The sequence below is a fragment of the Eurosta solidaginis genome, chromosome 1 (assembly GCF_040869045.1).
Source record: "Eurosta solidaginis isolate ZX-2024a chromosome 1, ASM4086904v1, whole genome shotgun sequence".
NCBI classification, from domain to species: Eukaryota; Metazoa; Arthropoda; class Insecta; order Diptera; family Tephritidae; genus Eurosta; species Eurosta solidaginis.
In genome coordinates this window covers 327,121,100-327,140,966 of record NC_090319.1, presented here as the reverse complement: position 1 = coordinate 327,140,966, position 19,867 = coordinate 327,121,100, and the positions used below count along the sequence as shown (strand labels likewise).

The 19,867-nt window shown below is 39.2% G+C and overlaps 2 protein-coding genes across 6 annotated transcripts in view; one reads left to right on the top strand and one right to left on the bottom strand.

Moving 5' to 3' along the window:
* The window catches only part of LOC137237833 (probable peptidyl-tRNA hydrolase 2), a 1,839-nt gene extending 363 nt beyond the window's left edge, over positions 1–1,476 (top strand). Inside the window, exons 2-3 of the mRNA XM_067762065.1 lie at positions 1–85; positions 151–1,476. Coding sequence (XP_067618166.1) covers positions 1–85; positions 151–522 — 457 coding nt within the window. The 3' untranslated portion in view covers positions 523–1,476. The remainder of the gene's footprint in view (positions 86–150) is intronic.
* Positions 642–19,856, bottom strand: Taf1 (TATA-box binding protein associated factor 1). Of its 5 annotated transcripts, XM_067762061.1 has the most exons (20): positions 19,486–19,856; positions 19,120–19,427; positions 18,923–19,063; positions 18,655–18,866; positions 17,946–18,595; positions 17,492–17,872; positions 17,328–17,433; positions 16,991–17,257; positions 16,574–16,918; positions 16,132–16,514; positions 15,936–16,047; positions 14,874–15,869; positions 14,386–14,811; positions 13,889–14,324; positions 13,683–13,825; positions 13,046–13,478; positions 7,101–7,202; positions 6,258–6,470; positions 1,524–1,625; positions 643–1,349 (listed from the first exon to the last, which is right to left on the bottom strand). In XM_067762061.1, the coding sequence occupies exons 1-20, from the start codon at positions 19,686–19,688 to the stop codon at positions 787–789; spliced, it is 6,522 nt and encodes a 2,173-aa protein (XP_067618162.1). In that variant the 5' UTR covers positions 19,689–19,856; the 3' UTR covers positions 643–786. The 5 variants fall into 5 exon arrangements, with proteins under 5 accessions (XP_067618161.1, XP_067618165.1, XP_067618164.1 ...); XM_067762060.1 differs by having other exon boundaries at positions 642–1,349; positions 14,874–16,047; XM_067762064.1 differs by lacking the exon at positions 7,101–7,202 and having other exon boundaries at positions 642–1,349.
* Between the last annotated feature and the right edge of the window lie 11 nt (positions 19,857–19,867).

Here is a 19,867-nt window from a genome sequence, read left to right as displayed (position 1 = left end):
GTATGCCTTAAAAAGGCATGATATTAATGAAGACACTAAAGGTGCCAATAAAGGTGATGGAGATGCAGCGGCGGCGTCTGGGGGTGTGAGTTTATAATGAATGCTGGATATACAAATTTTTGTTAAAAGTGATGAATTTTTTAATTACAGTTCTTTGCTAGTTTTCGCAAGAATTATAAAATGGTGCTGATCGTACGGAATGATTTAAAAATGGGTAAAGGCAAAATAGGAGCACAATGTGGACATGGTGCTGTAGGTGCCTACCAAAAAGCAATGCAACGCATACCACATATCGTACGCGCATGGGAAAATACGGGATGTGCCAAAATTGCACTACGCGTTGAAAGTGAACGTGAAATGATGGTGATAAAACGCGCCGCAGATGCAACCAATCTCGTAACGTGCCTAATACACGACGCCGGACGTACACAAATTGAACCCAATTCAAAAACTGTCTTGGCCATTGGTCCAGCAGATGTTGATGATATTGATAAGGTTACAGGGCATTTAAAACTTTTGTAAACCATTTGCCATATATGCGATAAAATCGTGTTAATTTTAGATAATTCATTTCTTCAAAAACAAAACACTTATCGTTTTAGAGATAGAAACAGGTGGAAATAATTCATTGAATAAGACGTGTAATTTGTGTAGTCTTAAGTAAAATATAGACAATTCATTAATTTATGTAATTAATAATTTATTATTATATATATATTGCAATAAGAAATTAAACTAATGTTATTAATAAGGATACTTAAAAGTTCAATCAAAAATTGTTTTATCCTAAAAATGTAACCAATCATCATCATCGTTGTCATCGTGCTGCTGATGATGTTGCTGAAATTGTTGGTGCTCTTGGTTATCTCTCATGACTGTCATATTCATGGGTACATCTTGAGGTTGAGTCATGTCTATGCCAACATTTATATTGGTATCGTTCATACCGTCATTTGCCATTTCACCACTATCATTGAATATTTCACTTTTCATAGTTAACCCACGAGCGCGGTTATTGTCACCATCGTCTTCATCACTCTCCGATATATCCAAGTCCGCATCAATACCAACATTAGCATTATTGCCAGGATCCATAATTAATGGCATTTGTGACATAGAATTCATATCACTACCACCGCTGGCTGACATTGCACTCTCATTTAATGCAGCATTTGTTGTGTTGAATTGTGTATGCGCCACATTATCATCAACTTTTGCAGCAAATTCTGTATGATTTTGAGTTGGTTGCTGTTGTACATCCTCAGTAGAATTATTATTGATCGGAGGACGATTGCCGAAATTAAGAAAATCAGATGGATCATAATTTGGATCTAAATCCATGGAGTCATCTAAATGGAAGAAAGTAAAGAGAAGGCAAATTAGGAAAGGTTAAAGGTGTTATTAAGTTTTTAAGTAAAATTATAACAAAATGGTTTTTGCTTTTGGAATTAAAAAAAAATAAAAAACTTAATCCGATTAGGTTGTTTGTACATAGTTGTAAAAGTGGTATATATTTAGTAAACCTTGCTGCTGTTGCGAGTAGAAGCCCATACCACTCAACTGAACCATTGCCTCAGCGGCTTGTTGGCTGTCGTCTTCGCCCTGTTGCTCGCCACCACCTTCCACTGAGAAAAGCAGCATGTAGTTTATTTTTTTTTTTTTAGAATCATGAAAAATTTGATTACTTTCAAATCTTCAGAAAAAAAAAATTCAAAATAAAAAAAATATAATTGCATACGTTAAGGAGCAAAAACAGGAAAGATATCTGGTAATGCGTCACACGTATTCCCATGCCTTATGATGCTCTGATCGCGCCAAAGGAATTGGCCTAATATATCAGGGTTTTGCCCTAACCTCAAAAACAGTAAACAAATCTGCGGCGATAATTTTTTGAGGTTAGGGCCGAACCAGTACCAACTAGGCTATTTCAGATACAGTCGCCCAAATTCTCGACATCACATTTGTCACATTAACAGTTCCACCAAATTTTTTTAAGTAAACAAATATATTAGGATAAGTCCAATTTCGAACTTCGTAAGGCAATATCGTATGTTTCGAGGCTAATTTCGAAAAGCGGAAAGTTGCTCTGTTGCTCATGGACTAATCTACAGAAAAAATCTTTGCAGAAAAGAAGTGATATTAGCTTTTGAAGTTCGAAATTGTACACTTCGTAAGTGGTTTATTTGTTAATTGTATTTAAAAGTAAAAAATTGGAGCGATGGGCCTATCGTGCCATATTTGAATAGTATAAAATTTTCTCTTTTGAAGCTTATATAACAGGTATTATAAGGGGCCAAAGATCTTCGAAAATATTGAAAGTAATATATAACACAGCTGTCCAAAAATGTATGCTGATCTGATCCTTAACCGCAAAATCTTCTCAATCGCCAGTATTTTTGTTTTTTTTTTTTTTAGGTTAAGGCTGAACCTTGACCCGGATTTGAATTCTGCGTATCAATATACATACACACTTCTCCAAATTCCCCAACCTGATTTTGTGCAGTTATGTAATTTCGACCCCTAAAAATCATATTACAAATATATGCTTGAAAAAAAACGCAATTCAAATAAAAAAGTCAAATCAAACCTACATTTTTACTTTCACAAAGTAAAAAAAAAAATTATACATATTTGGGTTAGGTCTTATTTCGAACCTCGAAAACCAATATCTTTGTTTTGGAGGCGAACTTCGGAAAAAAGGAAAATTATTCTTTTGCTGAAGCGCGGTGTCCACATCGCACGAAATGAAAAATTCCATACAAAAAGGAGATACTCAAAAAATGTCGTTTGTTAAAAAGTATCCATCTCCGAAGGAAACTCGTACGATTTCTGCTACTTTTTTTTTTTTTTTTTATCAAACGTATACAGGGGACCCTGGTTTCGTGGGATTTAAGGGGTTGTGTAGCGTAATATATAGCTTCTCCAACCCAATTGTCAAACTCACCTTCGAGCGGCGAATCCCGTTTCACTAACAGACGAGGCTCTGTCGACCCCAAGCTCCTCATGGAACTTGGGGGTGGGGAGGGAGGGATGGCCTGAAGGTTTAATGTGGCCATATAAATCGTTCCCGAGATGGTCGGGCCAGCACCTTAATGGTGCTGTGTTACCGGAGCGAATCGGATCTGTATCCGACAAAGGACCATCACATCGATAACACTCCCCAAAGCCTTCGGGGAGTAACCTAATCGCTACAACAACAACAACAACCCTGGTTTCGTCAAGAAATAAATATATGTGCGTCTCAATAGCCGTGTTTTTTTTTTACACGCGTATACGTTTACGTTTGCGCGTAAAAAACGCTTATCCTCGCTTAGATAATACTTAGGATACCTATCTAGCGGTTAAGTAACTAGCTACAGAACAGGGTGTACCTAAAATCGGAGACACAACCCTCTGGTGGCCATGGTGTATAACATATAGCTGAATCAGTGGAGATGAATTGTGGACACGCACTATTTTAAGAGGTGATACTTAGAATTAGTGTAGAGGTGAAACCTAGACACATTTTTCAGTTACATCTGAGTATAATGCGTATTGAAATTTAGTAGTACTAATTTTATGCGCAGCAATTTCAGAGGAGTATTTATAGTTTGACGCCTAGCAGTCCATATAAAGTTTAAGCGTAAACGTCTATAGATGTAAAAAAACACAGCTAATATTTCGACCCTGTAAGAACACAGTCGGTTAAATACCAGGGATTATTGTGAATATTTATGAGTTTTTTTGATTGGAATTTTCTATTCTATCTGAGCCCAAGTGTTCATTTCCTCTTCCTTAGTTAATTCTCTTTAGCTTAATGCATTTTCAATGCGAATATTGTAATGTTTACAAATTTTCTTCCAATTCACTGCTCAATCTAACTTCCTTCCGTGTCTTCCAGGGAAGTGATGCCGCTTCATTGAGAACATAGAGATAAATAAAATGAGAAAATTACTTGGCCACTACTATTTTTCATGAAAGCCCCGTCACACAAACAGTTTTTCATATAGATGCGTTTGCGTTTAACACAATCTTATGCATTATGGGTAGATTGCACGATTGGTAGATCGAGCGACACTAGCGTCATCTGACATGAGAAAGTAGCCATCTTCCAACTTTTGTTGCAAGCAAAGCATAAGAAGAAGAATTTGACGTTGGATTTGGCTAAGGGTGCTTTCACACGTTGCAAGTGAAATTATTTTTCCCACTTGGTACTTTTCTAAAATTGTTCACAGTTAAGAACTACAATTTAACAATTTAATAGAACACAAAATGTGTTAGCAAGTATTTTTCTTGTATACGGAGAATACTTATAACAGAGCTTCGCGAAATTTTGTATGCGAGTGGGCAAGGCGAAATAAACTTCAACTGCGAAGTCTGAAGTTCCCTTATATTTACAAACGCAACATCTTGATTGATTGTGGCATTGTTACTGGAATGCGTAAGATTTTGTTGAACGCATCTACATATGTATATGAAAAAGTTGATTTTGGCTCAGCCTTGATCGGTTTTAAACGGTTTTATGTAGGTTGAGTTGACTGGCCCGAATTTTGTAATTGAAATTAAGTAACTTCCCGATGAGCTGCAGGCTTGAAACTTGGAGTATAGTTTAGAACCCGATGACAATGCAACAATAAGAAAAAAATCTCCGCTAGGTGGGGCAAGGATCCAGATATTCACGAAATCGTATTTGTGGTCCGGTTTGGCTCATATTTGGAACAAAATACATACAAGAATAGAAAGCGACCTATGAAAAAAATCGCCGCCAGGTGGCGCAAGGATTGAGATATTCACAAAAATTGTATTTGAGGTCCGATTTGGCTCATATTTGGAACACATAATACATACATGAATACAAAGCGACCTATGAAAAAAATTGGCGCTAGGTGGCGCAAAGATCGGGGTATTCAAAAAAATCGTACTTGTGGTCCTATTTGGCTCATATTTGGAACACATAATACATACAGGAATAGAAAGCGGCCTATGAAAAAATTGGCGCTAGGTGGCGCAAAGATCGATATATGTATTCAAAAAAATCGTATTTGTGGTCCTATTTGGCACATATTTGGAACACATAATACATACAGGAATAGAAAGCGACCTATGAAAAAAAAAATTGGCGCTAGGTGGCGCAAAGATCGAGGTATTCAAAAAATCGTATTTGTGGTCCTATTTGGCTCATATTTGGAACACATAATACATACATGAATAGAAAGCGTCCTATGATGTCCGATTTGGCTTATATTTGGAACAAGTACTACATACAGTCCGGTAGAAGTGACATCAAAATATTTTGGAGTTGGAGGAGGGACAAGCATACGTGGCGTAGAGTCGAGTAAAGTCTTTGGAAGGATTATGTATTGAGGACTTCGATTGTAACAAATTGTCAGGAAAGAGTCCTTGTAATGAGTAATGAGTCACTGAATGAATTAAATGGAATTAAATAAAGACTAAAAACTTGAAAATAAAATGATTAAAAAAAATGTTTCAGTTAAACGGTTTTATTGAAAACAATACTTACATTAAGCAGTAATAATACTAAAAGCTAGAAAATAATTAGGTGGGTGCTAGGTACTAGTCATCACACTCCTCATCAATCTAGGGCGTTGATCAGATAATTAAATTAAATTAAATTTCTATTGATAGTTGTTGTTGTGGTAGAAGTGCTTCGCCCCACCTAATAGTTGCGACCGATCACAAATTTTCATCAATATCCACTAACGGGAGTCCAAGGAAACTTGCTGTTTCAACAGGGGTGGACCATAATGAGAGGGGTGTTAGAGGCGTTGGTTCCACATTACGATTAAAGAGATGGTTGGTGTCATGTGGGGATACATTGTTCTATTGATAGTCATATATGAGCCCAACTGAACCTTAATCAGGTTATACTACGCCTCACATTTTTATAAAGTTCACGCGCCCAGCTCTTTTATTTAATTACGTTGTCAATGCCCTAGATTGGTGAGGAGTGTGATGACTAGTACCTAGGACCTACCTTTTTTCTAGCTTTTAGTATTATTATTACTTCATGTAAGTATTGTCTTCAATAAAAGCGTTTAGCTTAAAACATTTTTTTAATTATTTTATTTCATGATATGAATACCGCGCTTTATGGATCAATCTCTTCAAAAAAATTTGCACAATACCTAGCAGAGTGTTTATGTTATAAGAGAGACTTTCTAAAGGAAATTTGATATATGCACAAAATTATTTTTTGCGAGCTATTCGAAAACAAAATTTAATTTGCGTAGTGTTGTGAGATAGAAAATTTTGCTTACCGTTAACAAGTTGTGCCGGTTCAATTTTCATTTCCGTTTTTATATGCGCAACATCTATTTGATCGAAAGTAGCAAGTGTAGCTCCACCGATAGGGGCATCCATGCCACTGCTATTCGTTTGTATACGTTCGCCTTGATCAAGTATACTGGCGGCATTATTTTCATCTTCTGAAACTTCCTGGAACTCTTCATCGTCTGTAGAGCATTGCAAATCTAAATAAATGAAATTTTTTGTGAAAATTTGAAAAGTCGAAACTAATTAATTTGGGTGTAATTAAGAGAGCTACTTAATAAAAAAAAGTATAGTGGAATAAATAGTAGTTGATAATAAGTACTAAAAAGTTTGCAAAAATAAATTAATTTTACCAAAAAAAAAAAAACACTGTTTAATAATTAAAAAAAAAAATATAGGAACATACATATAAATATGTATAGTTATTAGAAGTTGTGTAGTAAGAAGTTTTGTAGTAAAAAGTTTTGTATAAGTATATAAATAAGTTAATAAACTACAAAAACCACTAAAACCAAATCAAACAACCAAATGTAACGTAAAAAAAGAATTAACAAAAAATGCCGAAATAAGAGAAATAGTAAAGCCAAACGGGAGGAACTACATTGTATAAACATAAATTTTTTTTTTAGTTTGGTTAAACACAAATTTTTTTATGCAATTTAGTGTGCATTATTTGATTATTTTTTTTTGTTATTAAGTTTGCAATTTTCTAACTTTGCTTATGTCTATTGAACGCAGTATGTGTTTCGTTTTATTTTAATTTTAATGTTGGTTAGCTATTGTTGTGGTTGTTTGTTGCAAATGTAGAGTAGTTCGATTATTAGTCTTACCTTCTTCCAAAAAGGAATTTTGTGGGTTACTTATATTTGAGGCTAGGCTGTCCTTGCGGGGTCGGCCACGCCCACGTTTAACAGCGCTCGCATTTATTTTGACTAGAAAATAAAAGTTTGTGTATACGCTTTAAACCCAGAGTTAATTTATAGCTCATGAAGGAATGTGTGTTTCATTAAATTTCTTAATAATTGTTTACTTTTTTAAGTCTAATCTAGTCTAAATGTGTATTTGTAGAATTAATAATAATAATAATAAAAGCAATGAATAAAAATAGTAGTAAAATACAAAAAAAAAAAAAAAAAATACAAAACATAAATTGCAAATAAAAAAATGTTTTACATTTAAAGGAAATGAACAACAAATTTGGCCAAAGACATAACGAAACATTGGACCAAGAAAAAGATATTTCTTAAAAAAAAATATAAAAGGCGCGTTTGGTATAGGGCTGGGACTATCCGCATATCCGAATATCCGAGTATCCATACGGATATCCGTTGACACGGATAAAATCCGGACGGCATGGATATCTGGTTAATATTCGTTAATGAAACTATCCGGATATTCGGATTTATGAAGATCCAGTTAATAACCGTATTTTTGGATATCCAGTGAAAGCAACAAATTGACAGATTTTCCGTTTACGTATCCGGATAGCCGAACTGCGGTTATCCGGATTTTCCATTTATGAATCCGGATATCCGGATACCCGGATTTTTTGCTTAGCTATTCGGTTATTCGAATATCCGGTTTATCCGGATAGTTGAAAAATCCGGATGCAGTTCACAGCCCTAGTTTGGTATGCAAAAAATGTATACAAACTTGTTCTAATTGGTACTGAACCACATTCTGTGAGAAAATTTTGCAAATTTGCAACGAGGAAGCGCAGTATTGACATTCCATTGGAAGAGGAAGTTGCAAGTTCGTACTGGGACAATTTCTTCCATTACGAATTAGCAAGCAGGAAAACACACGAATGAAAATTCGCTGATTACATTTTTTGGAAATTCCAAAGGCATTCAAATGAGTGATTTAATAAGAAAATAAGTTATCAAGTTCAATAAATTAATTTATTTAGTTAATTGCCAGAATTTAACAATCAATGAAGATATTGTCAAAAAAAGCAACAAAACAAACAACAACTTTTCTGCCTGCTGAAAATTTTTTGTTAATTTCTGTTCCAGTCGTTTCGTCGGAGTGGTCGTGCAGTGTCATCCTCGGCTCAACTGCAATTTGTTGGGTTTTTTTGTTTGATCCGAAAATTTAAATTGGCCTCAAGGTTGGCTTTGTGCTTCCTTCTGGCGTTTTGGCGGAGTTGGGAGATGCAGAGCTTTACTGTCTAGAGTCAGGGTGGTGGTTATGCACGCCTGTTGTTGTTGTTGTAGCAATGCTCGCCCCACCTAATAGCCGCGACCGATCACAAATTGTCATCAATATCCTCTAACGGGAGCCCAAAGAAACTTGCCGTTTCAACAAGGGTAGACCATAAGGAAAGGGGTGTTAGAGGCGTTGGTTCCACATTACAATTAAAGAGATGGTTGGTGTCATGTGGGGACACATTGCAAGCAGGGCATACATTTTGTATGTCGGGGTTGATTCTGGATAGGTAAGAGTTTAACCTGTTACAGTATCCAGAACGAAGTTTAGCAAGAGTGACACGCGTTTCCCTGGGGAGTATGCGTTCCTCTTCTGCGAGTTCTGGATATTTTTCTTCAAGTACTGGATTCACCGGGCAATTCCCGACATAAAGGTCCGACGCCTGTCTATGGAGTTCACCAAGGACCTGCTTGTGTTTTTCCGCTTCATACGGCTGGGTTCTCAGGTGCCGTATTTCCTCAAAATGCTTACGGAGATGACTCCTTAGGCCCCTAGGCGGTGCTGGTTCGTCAATCAGATGTCTGTTGGGATGCCCAGGTTTCTGGGTATTCAACAGAAACTGTTTGGTCAGCATCTCATTTCTCTCCCTGATGGGGAGTATTCTCGCCTCATTATGCAGATGGTGTTCTGGGGACATAAGAAGACAGCCCGTGGCGATTCTGAGAGCAGTATTTTGGCAGGCCTGTAGTTTCTTCCAGTGGGTGGTTTTTAGGCTTGGCGACCATATGGGTGACGCGTAGCACGTAATCGGCTGGCTAATTGCTTTGTATGTGGTCAAGAGCGTTTCTTTATCTTTTCCCCAGGTACTGCCAGCAAGGGATTTGAGGATTTTATTACGGCTCTGAATTCTTGGAACAATTGCGGTTGCGTGCGCACCAAAATGTAGATCCTGATCAAACGTCACACCCAAGATTTTGGGGTGTAGGACAGTCGGTAGCGTAGTGCCATCGACGTGGATGTTCAATATGGTCGACATTTGGGGCGTCCATGTTGTAAACAAGGTCGCGGAAGATTTAGTCGGTGACAATGCCAGGTTTCGCGAGGCGAAAAAACTGGAGAGATCAGGGAGATAGCCGTTTATTTTATTGCATAGCTCATCGATCTTTGGGCCTGGGCCTGTGGCCATTATTGTGCAGTCATCGGCGTAGGAAACGATTGTGACTCCTTCCGGTGGTGAAGGTAGCTTAGATATGTAGAAATTAAACAAAAGCGGGGATAGGACACCACCCTGTGGCACCCCTTGTTTAATTCTCCTTTGTTTTGATGTTTCGTTTCTGAATTGCACCGATGCCTGCCGACCACCCAGATAATTTGCGGTCCACCTTTTAAGACATGGGGGAAGGGTGGACCCTTCCAGGTCTTGCAGTAACGAGCCATGGTTGACCGTATCAAAAGCTTTTGATAGGTCTAACGCTACGAGTACTGCTCTATGGTGGGGATATTGATTCAAACCGCAATTTATCTGGGTGCTAATGACATTTAGCGCGGAGGTAGTGCTATGGAGTTTTCTGAAGCCATGCTGATGAGGGGCTAGCTGCAAATGTGCTTGGAAATAAGGGAGCAAAATGGCTTCAAGCGTCTTTGCCACTGGCGATAGGAGAGATATCGGACGATATGACTCACCTACGTTAGCTGGTTTCCCAGGCTTTAGTAGCGGGACCACCTTGGCCATTTTCCATTTCTCGGGTATGACAAAGGTGGAAAGAGACAGGTTGAAGACATGCGCTAAATATTTGAAACCCTCTTTCCCTAGGTTTTTAAGCATCGGCATGGCTATGCCGTCTGGGCCCACTGCTTTGGATGGTTTAGCGCGACCAATGGCGTCCTCAACCTCTCTAGCGGTGATGGTAATTGGTGACGCGCTGAGTTTGTGTTTATGTGCGTGTCTATTGGCTCTCCGTCTATCTTTGTCGACCGTAGGATGCATTATATATTGTCGGCAGAAAGCGCTCGCGCATTTTTTCGCATCCGACAGCACCTTATCGCCAAAGGCGATGGAAACTTTGTCTTTGTGCTTAGTCGGATTCGATAGGGATTTTACGGTGGACCAAAGTTTACCTACACCGGTAGAGAGGTTACAACCTCTTAGGTGCTCTTCCCATTTCGCCCGCTTGTGTTCGTCCACAAGCAATCTGATGCGTTGGTTTATATCCCTTATTTGGGGGTCGCCTGGATCAAGCTGTCTTATAAGGTCGCGTTCCCTCGCTAAGCTCGCGGCCTCCGCCGGGAAGTGGGGCCGGATTTCGGGAATTCTCCCGGCGGGAATGAAATGTGCCGAGGCGGATTCAATTACCTTACGGAAGGCACGCTCCCCTTGGCGGGCATCAGTCGGGATAGGGAGGGCAGCAAAGCTGCTGTCTGTTGCAGATTTATATTCTTCCCACTTTCCTTTTTTGAAGTTTATGAAAGTGCGTTTTTCGGTGACGATGAAGTCGGCGGTACGCTCGAACGAAATAAGTATGGGCAGGTGGTCGGATGCCAATGTTACCATCGGCTGCCAGTTGACGCAGTTTACGAGTTCTGCGCTTACGATTGAGATATCTGGCGAGCTATGACAGCTTCCTACCATACGTGTGGGGGCGTCTCCGTTTATTGTGCAGAACGTCGTTTCGTCTATTTGATCCGCCAACATCTCACCCCTACTGTCCGCCCGCAAGTTTGAATGTCATAGGTCGTGATGAGCATTGAAATCGCCTAAGATAATGCGATTGTTGCCAGTGAGTAAGGCCTCGATATTAGGGCGGTATCCACTGGGGCAACAGGTGACAGGAGGGATGTAGATGTTGATGATTTCTAGATTTGCATCGCCTGACCGGACAGATAGGCCTTGACGTTCTAAGACATTGTCACTGCGGTCGATGCCAGGATCAAATATATGATATTGCACAGAGTGGTGTATGATAAACGCGAGGCCGCCTCCATTTCCGCTCTCGCGGTCTTTCCTGTGGACATTATAACCAGAGCAGGTCTGCAATGCAGATCTTGCTGTGAGTCTAGTCTCTTGAATCGCAGCAATGCGGATGTTGTGCCGCTTCATGAAATCGACTATCTCCGTAATCTTCCCAGTTAGTCCATTACAGTTGAACTGCAGAATTCTGAAGTGCATGAGGGGTGACGCCGCCACTCTAGGGGTAAGTGAGGGGTGACTACGCCTAGGTTGTGGAAGGCCAGGACGCAATTGCTGTTGTGGCCTTGAGACTGGGCGCCCTTGGGCAAGCATTGGGGTACCCGGATGATTTGGGTTTGCGACCTGGCAACATGGCGCGATGAAACCCGTAGATCATTTCGGGATCAGTTTTTTTTTTTTTTTTGGATAATTTCCGGACTGGTTAGGTCAGGATAAAAAAAAAATCGAAATTTTTTGTTTTGGTTCCACGTGACAGAACCGCAGTAAGGGATAGTGAATGAATATGCATTTTAATACATGGCCCAGGACACGTTTTTAACAGTTTTCATGTTGTTCTTGTTGCGATAAGGACACTCTCCGAAGGCCTTGAGGAGTGTTATCGATGTTGATGGTCCTTTGCCGGATGCATATCCAGGATTCGCCACGGATAGGTGAGGTTGACAATTGGGTTGTTGTTGTTGTTGTTGTAGCGATAAGGTTGCTCCCCGAAGGTTTTGGGGAGTGTCCTCGATGTGATGGTCCTTTGCCGGATACATATCCGGTACGCTCCGGTACCATAGCACCATTAAGGTGCTAGCCCGACCATCTCGGGAACGATTTATGTGGCCACATTAAACCTTCAGGCCATTCCCTCCCTCCCTACCCCCAAATTCCATGAGGAACTTGGGGTCGCCAGAGCCTCGTCTGTTAGTGAAACAGGATTCGCCGCGGATAGGTGAGGTTGACAATTGGGTTTGGAGAAGCTATATATTGCGCTGGCAACCTGAAGGGTTGCGCTACACAGCCCCTTGAATCTGGTATTTTAGTCGCCTCTTACGACAGGCATACCTACCCCGGGTATATTCTGATCCCCTAACCCGCTGGGGTTTGGAGAAACTATATATTGCGCTGGCAACCTGAAAGGGTTGCGCTACACAACCCCTTCAATATATTCTAAACCCCTAACCCGCTGGAAGATAATAGTTTTCATGAAGGGTATCTCTACGGATACCATTGAAAAATTTTACAACAGAAAAGGTATTATAGGGGAAACAAAAACTAATATTTTAAGTTTTAAATGAAAAAAAATTTTTAATATAAAACTTTATCTGTTTTTCAGTTAGTATTAGTAAGGAAAAAATTAAAAGCGAAATTAAATAGTAGAAGTGGAAAACCCAAAAAAATCCTTCGATAAAATATTAACAAAAGCCAACAGGGGGGGGTGGGTTGTTTTCATAAAATTTTAAAGAAAACTTAAAAAAAATAGGGCTAATTAAATAAGAAAACGCATTATGTAGGAATTGAAAATAATAGCATTAAAAATAAAAACAAACAAAGCGCGCTTAACAAATTTGGTAAAATAATTAGAGAAATAGTATAAAAGAAATTAAAAATGTATAAATGTTGAACACATACACACATTCAAACAAATAACGTTCAAATCAATCACATAGCACTTACCCTCCTCAACAGTATCACGCACAACATGTTTGCGTGGACGACCACGGCCACGTTTCACATCTGGCGGCGGTGGTGGTGGTGCAACCATATCAGCAGCTTGGCCACCAACTGCACCTGGCGTCGCCAACGGTGCGGGTATGCTAATTCCGGTAGTAAAACTACTAAGATTCAGCGGTGTATTTGAAGATGATGACGGTGTTGCCAATGCAGCGGCAGCTCCACCGGCCGCCACAGCCACTGATGTTTTTGGACGTTCATTACTCTCAACATCGATGAAATCATTTTCCGGTGTAGTTGAACGACTAGTACGATGTGGAAAGTCATAATCCTGATCATCAATACCCCATGACTCATCCAGCATATCAGCATCGGCACGTGCACGTTCTTGTACTTTGCAAATATTTTGTTCAAGTTGGGCACAATGTTCGGAGTACTATGAAAGATAGATAAGGACATTTTAAATTATCTGACTAATTATGTATATTGCTCAAAAATACTGTATAAGTATATATTTTCGAAATTGATTTTTTTGATCCGAGCTATGCATTAAAGACAATGAATTGAAATAGGTAAAAACTCAAAGAACATTTACACTGTTTTGTACGGAGACATTCGAAAATGTTCGACATAGAATTACCTCTTCCAATTGTGTGCGTGCATAATTTAATATAACTTTAGCATTATTGGTGAAACGTGATTCGCTACCATTATACTGTTCACAATTTGTTGCTATTAATTCAATATCCACCAAGAACTCGGCACGTGAGTGATAACGATGTGCTGTAAAAATTAAATAAAACTTGTTACTTCTTTCATTTTTGATGAGTTTCCATTGCAGCTTACTTTCGACATTTTTACCAATCGTTTCCAAATCCATTGGACGTTTAATAATTGTGTAGTAATCACGCACTTGTTTCTTATTTACAGGCTTCAGGAACGGCCAACTTTCTTGCATTAGTTTGATTCTACCATGTAATTGTTCGAAAATGAATGATAATGCCACCTGATCATCATCATCTAACAACGGATTAATAGCTTTCTCCAAGCGCATCAATTTATCCTCTTTCTCCGCCAACAATTCGAAACAACTTTGAAGCATCCGTTGTGCTGCCACTGTAAATGAACTATGCGCTCCATTATAAAGTGTTGAATTTTCAACAATTTGATTAAGATCAGCAAGAAATTCTTCACGATTGTGGTAGCGTCGTTGACGTATATAATCGCGCATAGTTTGCAAATCCATTGGCTTTGTTACAATACGATAGTAGTCAGGCACAAGCTATAAAAAATAAAAATCACTTTGTAGTTAACAATTTTTCGATAAAAAAAGATATGTCCACCTTAGCATTCACAGGAAATAGGAATGGTGTTACATCTGGCATTGTGCGTAATACATTGAGTATCTCTTCGAGTATCGATGACAGCACAACCACCGGATCTGTGCGTCGCCGATTTGCTGTCTTGTTGTGTCGCTGCAAATAGTCACAATGCAAATCACCTGCCATACGTCGCTTTTTCTTGCCCACAGCCTCTTTAGGTACTTTCAACAATAGTGTACGCCTGCGTTCATCTTCATGACGTTTAAGTAACTTACTGCTTAATGTCACCTTAGTGCCATCCACATTCACTAAATCATCATCTTCGCAGTTGAGCTCTTTTTCAATTTCTTCTTCCTGCTCTTCCGTAACAGCAACATTGCTGGGATTAGTAGGACCTTGCAGACCAGTATATAGTGGGCAAGCTTTATTTGTGCGCATATGACCAACCTGCAATACAAATCAAAAACATTAATATAATTAATTACCATAATTTTGTCAATAAAACTTACTTGTCCACAAGCACCACACTTCAGTTTCAGATCCGGTTTCAACTTGAATTTCTTGCGCGACGGACTAACTTCCTTGTGTGGTGTATCACGCTCCTTATGTGATGAGCCAGTAGATGATTTGGGATCTCCAAGTGAAGTTGGCATACCACCAGGCTGCAATTTTTGATTTTGCGCCAGCAATGCCAAGCGTTCACGTTCTTGATTTCTTTTAATGCGTCGTAATTGCTCTTGTATACGTCGTTTTTCACGTTTCATTTCTTCCTTTTGTTGTTCATCCAAAGTCGCGAATTGTTTTATAAACTGTTCATCTTTGGTGGTGCGTATCTTTACGTATGCATCGATGACTGGTTGTCGCCGTACAATCTCTACACGCGTATACTCCTTGCCTTCATTATCCTTAAACGTGCGCGTTATTTTAAGTATACGTCCCTGATTTGGGTTCGATATTGCCTGTTGTGAATTTTCATCTTTACCGTCTTTCGATTTACTACCTTTTCCACCTTCTTGGTCTTCCATTATTTTCTTTAACAACTCTTCACGTTCTTGCTCTTCACGTTCCAGTGATAGTTGCGTGGAAGTCTTTTTGTTCGAAAGCATATTTTCCAAATTTTTACCCAGCTCTTCGAGATCGGATTCTTCTGATGCTGATGATTCATCTTCATCGGTAGAGAGTACTTCTGAGCTTGCTAGAACACGATTTTGTAGATCGAAGATACGTTGGCACTCTTCCTTATAACGTTCTTGATGTTCGGCAATAGAAAAACGATTACCACGGGAAAATTTATCCATTCCTTGTTCACCGGCTTTGGCTTTCTCAGTTGAGAGCGTACGTACTACATCGATTACTTCCCAACGTGACAATTTTCGTATCTCTTCTTCAGGCACTTTAAACTTACGCAACAACTCTTTGGCCCGTTGCAATGGAAGACGGCGCAAATCGGCATCTGTGCCGGTGACAGTGCGCTTTGGTTGTGACTCTTGCTCCTCTTTGGTTTGCTGTGCAAAAAAATATAAATAAATAAATCCCTTAAATGTATTAATGAGAACATCGTAGCAATTCACCGTTGGCTTGTTGGGTACGCGCACATAAGAGAAACCTTCTCCACATCCAGTTGGATCTGCCGGACCAGTCAATTGTAGAAGACACTTTCCGCGCATGGCTTGGATATAAGCTCTGTAAACAGGATAGATTATCAATTTATTATTCCATATATCAATATCGAAAATTCATTCCATTCTTCAAGTTATTTCAACTTACCGCGTGGTATTCCAAGGCGCAACCTTCACTTCATCATCCAACTTCAGCTGTGCTTCTTCATCATCATCCTCTTGTGGAGCGAATAAGAATTTTTCACCATAGCCAGCATCTTTTAAACGCTGTTCAGCCGCAATCATACTAAAGAAAGCGCAACATTGTTCGGGTGAAACCATGGCACGTATTTCTTCCTCGGAGGGTAAACGGAATTCGGGTTTTATAACCCACCAATTGGAATCCATGCCAGTACGTTTAAAATCTGCACATTGTTTTAAACGTTTACGAATGCTGCTTTCGGAGTGTGCTGGAAATGCGCGTTTAATATCATCCATACGTATGCGACGTGGATTATCACGACTTTTCCAAAATAAACGATAAATGAAAACCTGAAAATATTTTTTTTTTTTAATTTTAATAAGCATTTTGCAGTTTTCTTATTTTTTACCTGTAGAAAATCTCTTGTAAAATTATTTGCGCGTTTCGAATTTGGACCGGGCACTTCATAAAGAGGACATTCCTGCCCCACTGTAAAGACAGCATTAACAGCACGTATCCAATAATTGCTACGATTGCGAATAAGAAGGAAATCGGTGTGACTAATTTGTTGTGGATAGATAGGTGCACGATACATATTATTTTCTAACGCCTGTATGCATTGACCAGGATGAAGTATTCCTAAAAAGGGGCTGGTGTGTGCAAATGCGACTTCGCCATATTTGAAATCCTGAGGGCCATTATCCTTTGCAGCTTTGCGTTTATAATAGTTTTTAATTTTGGAACACATGCCAACCTAGTTTTTGTTATAAAAGAAATTCGGAATTTGTTTGTTGAACTAGAAAGAAATAATGCATTGCAAATTTACTTGATTCATTAAAGGTGGATGCTCTTCACAAAATTCGCATAAAATTATATCGCCGTCTTTGCCACTTAAATCTTCGGGGTTACGCATAAAGAAGACATCACCACCACCAGAAGCAATACGTTCTAGTTCGCGTTGCTTAGCTTTCTTGGCGATGAATTTAAGTAGCGGTAGTACAGGATGAGGCCCTGGTGAAGCCAAGGGACCATGCGAAAAACGTTTGAGGGGTGGACGATGAAAGGCACGTAGTTTCATTGGACCCATATACGTCTGAGTGTTAGTGGAAACAAAGACAGTATGTAAATACACAATTACACTATATAAATGTGAAACAACATACCGGTATAAATGGTGAACGCAATTCAACTACAGGCGTCGAATGTTGTATTAAATTGCCGCCACCGACTTTGAGACGCAATGTCGGTTCAGTCTTGGGTTGATAATAGCTGTGGAAATTATTCTTTAGTTAACAAACGTTTATTAATTTTTTTGTAATAGACTCACGAATCATTTGATATATTAAACGGATCACGATCTGGACTCTTTGGTGGCGGTGGTGGCGTATCTTCGGCCAATACATTAATAACACCTGCTTTACCCAATAAAATCTTTGATTTTTTAACATGAGGATGTGGTATTTTAATTTTAGGCGGTGGTCCTGTATTCTTGCTTATTTTCGAAGGATCAATGTCATCGGGTATGCCAAGTATAATATTTTCATCATTTGGATCAAGCGTAAGCACTTTGGGTTTTGGTAATTTAGGCATTTGTTCAGCATCCCAAATAATTTCATCCTCCCATTTTCCATATATTAATTCTTCATTCTCAACTGGAAAAATGCTGTACCAAGTATCATCGACTGCTTCCGGTTGTTTGCTTTGTATGCTAAAAATGTACGATGTTATTGATTGGGTTTCATTTTCATTACTCTGCATAACTTTGTATTTTGTTTACGTACATTTGACTGGCTTTTTTGTTTGAGGATCCACTGCTACTACCTTGCATTTTTGCACTGCCCGTGTTACCCGAGACGGGCATTGTCTTGCCTGGTTGACTAAATGCTCCAGCAGTACGCGAACCACTTGAAGGTAACCAGCCGGCTGCTATTGTTTTTGAATTTAATTTTTGCATCACTTTTGCTTTGATATCATTTCCATCCCATACAACTTCATCCTCCCAATGTAATTGTGATACCATCAAAAATGCATCGTCTGCTATTGGTTCGCCTTTTATTTCTATATTATCTTCCACAGGCACTAATGCTTTAGATTCAAACGCCGACGAATTTCCACCTTTATGTGCTGCTCCTAATGACTTCGGTTTGAAGCCGTAATTAAATCCTTCACCAGAATCTGGCACATCCAACATGTCATACCAAATTTGTGCAGGACCATAACGCCAATCAGCAATTTTTGGTTTACTATCACTGTTTTCACCGTTTTCTGGTCCTTCTTGTTTTACGTCTTCATTATTGGAAATACTTAGAAGCTTGTCTTCGTCGTCGGACATGCATTGATGTGGCAATGGATCCGGTCCTTCGTGTAGCCCGAAACCCCTTTTCTTAGGTTCCTCCGAATCACTGGTAGAGTCCGAGCCGGGATTTGGATTCTGTAATATATGAGTATTTAATTGTACATAAATTCATAGTATTAAGGAAGTGAATCTACCTTTAGATCCCTTGAATGTTTACGCCGTCGTCGACGTTTTTTAACGCTCCTCCAAATTTGTGGCAGGCTAGACGGCTTACCTGGCCCAAAAAGGCGTGAAAAACGTAATACTTTGTCAGGCCTAAAGTCTGGAAATAGTTCTCTCACATCGACGTTGGCATATTTAGATGGGAGCATATCTGCTAGGGGCGTATCTAATTTCCTTTCTACCGCTGCAAAACCAAAGAATTAAGAATATGTGATATTTCTAAAAAAGTAAAAAATCTACGTTTATCTTGTTTTGTGTCTGATGTTGCGGTATCAGGCCCATTCGTTTTAGTTGCTGCGTCTGCACTGTTTCCGCTGGTTGAAAGTCGACGTATAGGCGCAAGTGGAGGTGGCATTAGTTCCTTATCATCTTTTGTTAGACCTAGAATAATATTTCTTAGTGTGACTGAAACATGCAACAATGAAATTAAAATTTACCTCCAGCCTCAACTTTTGTTGCCGGAATTGCATCTTCTAAGTCCTCCATCATATTCTGGGTTGCAACTGCAGGTGGTGGAGTACGTGGACAATCTTCGGATAGCTCATTAATATCAGAATAATCAATAGCGTTATCATCTTTTACAATTTCGCCATCATCTTCGTTATCAGCTTCATTACCATCATTACTTGAAAGTCCAGCCTTTAAGGCATCAAAATCACTCATTGGATGTTTAGGTCTTTCCACATCATTGCCCTCATCATTTTCAGTCTCTATCACCTCGTTTAGCATAGAATTAAGTCCCAATCTGCAATAGCAAATCTGATTAATAACAAATTTCCCTAATTTTGTTCTAGTGTACTCACTTTGACAGTGACCCAATGTGTTCACGAAATTCTGAATCAAATCCACTGCGGGCATCATCTTCGTCCACAAGTTTGCCCTCGGAGTCTATATTTCCAAAAAGTATACCAGTTAAGTCCATTCCGAAGCCACCTCCAGCGCAGCTATCAGCGGAGCCCCCACCACCTCGCCCAGTAGAACCATCTTCATCACTATCCGAACTCATTGTACCAGAATATTAAATAAGTTAGATTTCACATATATATAGATCGTCCAATCACTTTGTCTTCACATTTACTTTATTATCCTATATTTATTAATTTATTCGCATAAATAATTAATTTTTCTGTAAAACTGCGAGAAAATAAGAACCATTGTTTACTATATAGTTTGGCAGCTTAAGTA

Bases quoted from the DNA above. Each gene is read 5' to 3' on its own strand.
- Taf1 (XM_067762060.1), bottom strand. From the start codon at position 19,688: ATGAGTTCGGATAGTGATGAAGATGGTTCTACTGGGCGAGGTGGTGGG. The intron at 16,515-16,573 runs GTAAAAAATAAG...AAATATTTTCAG, and splicing joins TTACAAGAGATTTTCTACAG to GTTTTCATTTATCGTTTATT. The intron at 13,826-13,888 runs GTAAGCTGCAAT...TAATTTTTACAG, and splicing joins GATTGGTAAAAATGTCGAAA to CACATCGTTATCACTCACGT.